This window comes from Zonotrichia leucophrys, chromosome 6 (assembly GCF_028769735.1).
Source record: "Zonotrichia leucophrys gambelii isolate GWCS_2022_RI chromosome 6, RI_Zleu_2.0, whole genome shotgun sequence".
Taxonomy (NCBI): Eukaryota; Metazoa; Chordata; class Aves; order Passeriformes; family Passerellidae; genus Zonotrichia; species Zonotrichia leucophrys.
In genome coordinates this window covers 4,322,694-4,330,157 of record NC_088176.1, presented here as the reverse complement: position 1 = coordinate 4,330,157, position 7,464 = coordinate 4,322,694, and the positions used below count along the sequence as shown (strand labels likewise).

Below are 7,464 nucleotides of genomic sequence, written 5' to 3'. Positions count from 1 at the left end.
GAAGCCAATTGGGGTAAAAATATACCTGCTGAAAACCTTCTTGCAGCTTTCTAAGGCTTGAAATCACTCTGACAGTTCTCCTTATAATGAGGAACAGCTCTTGTTCTCCCTTGGTTTTTTTTCATGACTGCTTTAGATGAAGGCGCAATTACAGTGAGCATCTTAATGCTACAAGGGCCAACTTCAAGGTGTGCTAGAATGCCTTGCCAAGCCCTGTCTCTACAAATGAACCAATATCCCGTGGGTAATTGTCGTGGATATTGGTCAGCCTCAGAAAGCACATCCTAACTGTTTGAAAAATTACACTAAAAACTTAAGTTTCTGTATGCAAAATAATGGGGAGTAACATTGTACTTTGGAGGGTCACCTTTTCGCCAAGCCCTAGATATGAAGGTAAAGCAAAAATCCATTGTTAAAGAACTAAGGATTTCCAGTTCTTGGGGTTCAGATGCTGCCTTGGGAAGATTTTTGGACCAAAAGTTCTAATTCAATGTGGGATTGTTTTCATTGCCCATTTCACCTAGCTTACCATTGGGTTGACTTCCAGCAGGTTGCATCTCTTGGGAAAAATGCTGGGAGTGAACCCTGCTGATTCCGCCCTGCAGCACTGGGTGCCTCCAGCTCAACCTCCCCTCTGGCACTGACCACATTGTGGTCCAGAGGGGTTTAGGGGTCTGATTTTCTCCTTCCCACTGGACAGCCAACCCCATGGACCTGGGTTTCTTTATGAGCTGGGCTGGGGGGATGCAGGGGTGATGTTTTGGGGTGCCTGGCAGGGAGGGTCTCTGTGGGGCTGTGGCAGAGCCTCCTTGGCAGGGCCTTGCCCTTCTCTGATGGATTCTGGCAATGGAATAAGATCTCTCTGCCCTTGCCTGGGCTCTGCTATTTTCCTCAGGGAACTACTCCTGTAGTGGCTTACTGCAGGGATTGTCTGGCACCCTCCAGAGCCCAGGATACCCCAACTCCTACCCCAACAACGCCTACTGCGTGTGGATCATCCGTCTGTGGGACCCGGCCCGCAGGATCCAGCTCCAGTTTACGGATGTGGAGTGAGTCCAGCCAGGCTCTGGGGTGGCTTTGTCCCCACTGTGGGACCTTGGCAGCCTCTGCCCAAGCGCTGGGGTGAGGTGGGAATGTGGCTGCTGGTCCCTGCATCTGTGCTCAGACAGATCTTCCTCTTATAGTAGAGACAGGCCAGGGTATAACATGCCCTGACTCCATGATTCAGAATGCTGAACAAATTGCTTCATTAAAACTATATTATATTACATTAATACTATAGTATAACTAAAGAGATACTAAAGATACTATACTACTAAAGATACTATGCTAAAGAGATATTATACTAAAGAATACTAAAGAAAAACCCAGACAGACAGTCATGTCTGAGACAGCCAGGACACAGCTTTGAGTGATTGGCTAATCACTCAAAACAACTTTCACCCATGTCCAATTAACCAAATCACTTTGGGTAAACAATCTCCATAACACGTTCCACAAGTACAAAAACAGGAGCAGTGACTAGAGATAAGAATTGTTTTCTCCTTTGAGGTTCTCACTGCCTTCCCCAGGAAAACTCCTTGGGGATTTTGTGCCTGCTGTTGGTGCTGTCGCTACAGAGTACGACACGACGCAAAGCACCGAGACTCCATCAGAAGGGTGTATAAGAGAGATTTATTACAGCAACAGGTTGCTTTTGTAGTTTTTCGAGATATTTACATTTACTTAACAGACACATTCACTGCCCGTTGGTCATAAGAAAGAAACAAAGTTCTCAATATGTGAACAAGGAGCCATGTCATTCTGTGTGCCAGCTAGAGTCCATATCTTTTAACTTTCTCCCTTTCATCACGTTGTCATGGTGACTCTCGGGGTCTCTAGCTGGTTAGAGTGACCCCAAGATGTGTCAGAAAGTCTCTTTTCCCAGCCTGGTGGTGGAAGGAGGAGTCAGAATTCTTCATTTCTTGGTCTCAAAGTTGTTTACTGTTCCTTGTCTATAAAATTTTTTCTCCTGTCCAGACGAAGTCCTCTCAGCAAGACAGAGAGGCACTCTGCCAGCCCCCAGGTGGTGTTATCTTTCTATACTAAAAATTACATGTACAATATTTACAATTACTTTCCAATACCTATCACCTATGTTAGACAGTGAGCTTCTACTCTAAACCAATCCAAAAGTGTCAACATCAGAGCAGAAGACGGAGGCCAAGAAGGAGAAGGAGAATGGTGGGACACACCCAGATTCCTCCATCTTGTCCCCTGAATCCCAATTCTAAAAAGCCCATAAAATCTATTTTTCACCCTGTGATAAATTCACTATCATTCTACTTAAACTGTTGTGGTTTGTAATAAAGTTGGTAATAGTTTTTTCTAAGGGCTAAATCAAAGGCACAGGGGTCTTGGGCTCTGTGCCCCCTGGGCAGGGGCTCGAGTCCTCCAGGGCAGCCAGAGGAGTTTCCTGGGTTCCAACAGGTGACAACCTTGGTGTCTTCCTCAAGAGAGACACGGGGCTTTCCTGATCTTCAGGAGGCCTTCTCTGGCTCACAAGAACAGCACAAAATGCCTTTCCTACATGCTGCTCTCTGTGAGGAGAGCTGAGGCCACATCTCCTCCCTGCAGGCTGGAGGCCAGCAGCTGCTCCTACGATGCCATCGAGGTGTTTGATGGAGGCTCCCCCCAGAGCAGGCTCCTGGGCCGTGTTTGCAGGAACGACAACCGTGTCTTCAACTCCTCTGGGAACCAGCTCACCATCCTGCTCCGCAGCGACGGCAGCGTCACCAGGAGGGGCTTCCACGCCTACTACTCCTCATTTCTTGCCTTCAGTACCACCATGGGTAAGACTGGGACTGTCCTTAACTCCTTGCCAGGGCTGGGGCTCAAGCTCAATCACAAAGAGCTTCTGACGGCTCTCAGCACCTTGTGGGCATCCAGACCCTCTTAGAGGGGACACTTAGAGGCATCCTGGCTCAAGGGTGGTTTTTCAGGAGAGGATGGCTATGAAGCTGCTGCCCGACACTGTTTCTGTGCCTGGTGGGCAGGAATGGGACTCTCTCCAACTCCCCCTGTGCTGCCACTGAGCTATCATCCATTTTCCTGCTCTGTGCTGTAGGCAGAGGAATTGATCAGCCTTGGCAAACTCATTGCTTCAGAGGCCAAGGGCTGCTTCTTGTTTTTCCAAAATAAAGGGAGCTGATGTGCTCAGCCACAGTGCAGAGAACTCCTTTTGGCAGCTGAGGCTGGCTGCTGCTCTGTCTGCAGTGCCAGGCTCCCTCTGAATGGCAGCAGCACTTTCTGATTGACCGTCCCCTCCTTCCAGTTTGGTGTCACCACAAACATGCTGAGGGTCCAGTCCATCCCACCCTGCTGACCTTTAACAGAGGAGATCAAGAGCCTGGGCTGGTGGGTGGAGAGGGAGGGCTTGGAGCCACCAGGGACCCACCACGTGTCCAGGCAGTGATTGTGGGTCTGGTGTTGCAGTGTCCCTTCAGGGGCTCTTCTGGGGAGGGCTGACCCCCAGAGGGCTGTTTCTCTTAGGCAAAATGCTGAATGTATTTTATATTTCTTATCACCTGCTGCTCTCTCCCAACAGCTCCCAATACTTCTACTGCGTCACCAACCTCAGGTAGGTTTGGAGGACTTATTAGTTGGATATTTATCACTTTTTTCTTTTGAAACAAAATTATTTAATTTTTTTTCCTCCTCCTTTTGGTCATTAGCAATTGTAATAGGGGAACCTCTTTCAAGGAAGAGCTGATCTCCACAATTCCAGCCTCAAAACTATCCAGTGCTGTGGAAAATATTTGTGTCCTGCTAGTGCAGGCACTGCAGATCAGCATTATAAAAACTATTCAGTGTGGTTAGCATCTCCTAACCTGCTTTCAGATGTATATGAATCTAATGGAGAGGCCACTGCAGCTGATAGAAGTCACTGTCTCTACATTTAGACATAAACTTCACACAGATGTACTCCAAACACAACCCTCAAGGTGCATACATATTTTTTTCTTCTTGTATTTTTCTCTGCAGAAGATTATTCTTGTGGTGGCTTGCTCTCCTCTTCATCTGGTACCTTACAGAGCCCATTTTACCCCAGAAATTATCCAAACAATGCTGACTGCGTGTGGGAAATACAAGTAGAAAGCAACTTCCGTGTCACGCTTACATTTACAGATATTCAGTAAGTAGAAATTTATTATATGGGAAGGTGAACATATGGGACTGACAACTTGGACTTACTAAGCAAAACCTACTTGATTTCAAGGATCTTTATCAAAGCTTTTAGTATATCTGGAGAGGGAAAATATATTAATTTTTGCTTATTTAGTCAAAAACATGGCTGGCATTTACTGAGACAGAAAGTGGAGGCTGTAGTTTCTCTTCCAAAGGTTTGACAGTCATATCGATCAAATGTATTCTTCTGCTATAAAGAGCTAATCTGTCTAAAACCCAAACCAACAAGCAAACAAAAACAAAAGAACATAAAAATGAAGCATAAAACTAAATAGCTACGTTGCTTGCCAGGATGGAAGGCGGCAGATGCCTCTCAGACTACGTGGAAATTTATGATGGGCCCCTGCACAGCTCTCCTCTCCTTGGGAAGATTTGTTCTGGTTATTACCCCACATACACATCGTCCTCCAACCTGCTGAGCGTCCGCTTCCACAGCAACTCCCGATACACGTACAGAGGCTTCCAGGCCAACTATCACTCCACTCCTGCTGATGACAGCACCAGTAAGTTCATCTTTAAAGCAGAAACATGCTTTGCAATTATTATCTAGTTCGCTGGTTGTTAATCTTGTTAGTGTTTTAAATTAGATTTTTAAAATTTAAGTTAGATCTGTAGTGGTTTTGTGGAGGTTCAAGTCCATGGTTTGGATTCTGAGCTTCTTCTGCCATATCAGCTGCTTCTGCAAAAGGTGGTGTTTGTTTAATCCACTGCTTACAACCTTTTTTGGTCACTTTACTGAGCTTGTGACATATTTTCTTTGCCATCCACTAGCCCTGCTGTGTTTGCCAGACTACATGCACGTGGTTGTGAGCAGATACTTCCTTCAGTCCCACGGCTACTCTGCTTGGAACCTGACCCTGAACGACCCCCTTTGCACACCCAACATCACATCAAATTCTGTGTCATTCGACATTCCGTACACTCGCTGCGGCACTGTCAGAGAGGTAGGACTGAACGTTTCAACAAAGTGGGCAAAAACGGGAGGATATAAAAATTCAAACAGGAGAATTTGCTTTGGAAACCAGCACAAATTGAAAACTACCTGGCACCTGCAGGGACTGGAAGTGTCCTGGTGATTGTGGGTTGTCTCCCTCTCTCCTGAAGGATATTTGCACTTGCATTCCCTGCCTCTGCAAACAGAGCATTCCCTTACAGCCCGTTACCCATCTCCAAAGGAATAAGCTGTGGAAGGATACAAGTACTTGGCATTTTCAAGGTCCCAGGCTGAGTGTGATAGCTATAAAAGTTTCAAAGCTTTCACTAAACATGACTAATAATGTCATGGCCAGATTTCAGCTAAATATTATGCCAGACCTGAACCTTCACGTACTAAATGTTGTACAGGTAGTATTTAATTCTGTTATGTCTGCATTTATTGTGAGTAGTTTTCTAGGTCAAAATTGTGGGCACTGAATATCACATGAAGATTACAGACTCTTATCTTGAGAACAGAAATTACTAGATTCAGACTTTTCCACATCAGACTTTCTGGGAAATAATGTTTTTACAGTGCACATTGCTGTAAGGATACAGCAAAGTTCAGAATGTATAGTAGGGTACCTGAATATATGAGTTAATTTTATATTTTATGTGCCAAACAGGGGAACAACGACACAATCAGCTATTCCAACACTATTAGAGGGTCCTCTTCTGGTACATTAATCACAAGAAATAGAAATCTTCTCTTGCATGTCAACTGCAAGATGCTCCAGAACACGTGGGCAAAAACGATGTACGTCGCGGACGACAACTTTGAAGTCAACGAAACTCAGTATGAGAGATACGATGTCAACCTCACATTTTATGACTCCTCAAGCTTCTCAAGGCCAGTGTATGACTCACCCTACCGTGTTGGCATCAACCAGAATTTGTTCCTACAAGCTTCCCTGCACAGCTCTGACCCATCCCTGGAGTTATTTCTGGACACTTGTGTGGCATCTCCCACTCGCCACAACTTTACAACAAAGTCCTATCCTATAATCGAGAATGGGTGAGTTCTTATGAATTACAATTACAGATAAAACTGCCTTCAAATTCCTGCATCTCTTATTAATTTTTATTTTTTAATTTAATGGAATAGTGTGAATATAGCGTACGATAATGGCAGCTTTTAATTAATTAATGGACAAGAGCATTCAGGGTTTACTGGGAAAAGGGAGATGCACTGACCCAAAATATAACAAACACGCCACAGCTTAAAATAAAAAGTAGACCAAATGACTATGGCCAGTTTACGATGGATATTATAATTATTATATCTTTGTAATTATAATAGTTTATTTTTATTTTTTACTTTATTACTAATTATCAAATTACATTATTAAATTATAAATTATTAAACTTATTAAAAATAATTATTAATTAATTATTATAAATATTAATTTTTAGAAGGTAATAGTGAAATGCCTCAGGTAAGGTTAATTTACCTTCACAGAATCATACAAACACCAGGTATCAGACACACGACAGGCTGAGGAAAGGCAATGTGCTTGAATTATGCAAAAAAAGGGCATTTTGGTTTTCCAGCTTGCAGCTTTCTGAACTGTTTTCACTATGATTAAAAATCACTTCTCATGTGTGTTTTATTGCATGTAAATGACTGACTGCAGTGTGTATTCATGAGAGGGTTTTTTTTTTTTTGTTTCTTTTTAGGTGTGCCAAAGATCCCACCTATGCTACGTATTACTCACCCTTCAGACACACCCTCAGGTTTAAATTCAATGCCTTCCAGTTCATTCAGAGCAACCCAGAGGTTTACCTGCAGTGTGAGCTGGTGGTCTGCAGGGCCTATGATTATTCCTCCAGGTGCTACCAAGGCTGTCTTCGAAGGTCCAAGAGAGAGGCCAGCTCTGAGAAAGAAAGTGTGATTGTTGTTGCTGGCCCAATACAGCTTTGGAAACCTGAGATAATGGATGAACTTGGGTCTGAGTAAAACTGTCTCCTTTGACAGATAGCATCATCAAATGCCAATTGAATTCTGTAAGAAACCATGCTGCAAGGTTGCCAGAAGCTCTAGAATAAATATTAGGAATGTGCTCTCTGACTCATGCCTGTTAATCCCACTTCACATCAGTCGTCCCCATATAACAGAAATGCTACCTCAGCAGTTCTGTGGGGAGTGATATTTGTGATTTTTAAGCTTTTGGTTTGTTGTTTGCTTTTGTAATGGTAAAACTGGAATGTCGAAATTGCAGTTTAGGTTCTATAAACAAGCTCTATTAATGTACACCTGAGTCT

The 7,464-nt window shown here is 43.9% G+C and overlaps 1 protein-coding gene across 1 annotated transcript; it reads left to right on the top strand.

The window, feature by feature from the left end:
* Positions 1–387: 387 nt before the first annotated feature.
* Positions 388–7,159, top strand: LOC135449687 (deleted in malignant brain tumors 1 protein-like). Its single transcript, XM_064716908.1, has 9 exons — positions 388–393; positions 946–1,049; positions 2,617–2,831; positions 3,587–3,619; positions 4,024–4,174; positions 4,519–4,730; positions 4,999–5,171; positions 5,829–6,217; positions 6,880–7,159. The coding sequence occupies exons 1-9, from the start codon at positions 388–390 to the stop codon at positions 7,157–7,159; spliced, it is 1,563 nt and encodes a 520-aa protein (XP_064572978.1).
* Positions 7,160–7,464: the final 305 nt, after the last annotated feature.

Excerpts from the sequence above, each read along its gene's own strand:
- LOC135449687 (XM_064716908.1), top strand. Across the intron at positions 4,731-4,998 it reads TCCTGCTGATGACAGCACCA|CCCTGCTGTGTTTGCCAGAC; the intron begins GTAAGTTCATCT and ends GCCATCCACTAG. Across the intron at positions 5,172-5,828 it reads GCTGCGGCACTGTCAGAGAG|GGGAACAACGACACAATCAG; the intron begins GTAGGACTGAAC and ends TGTGCCAAACAG.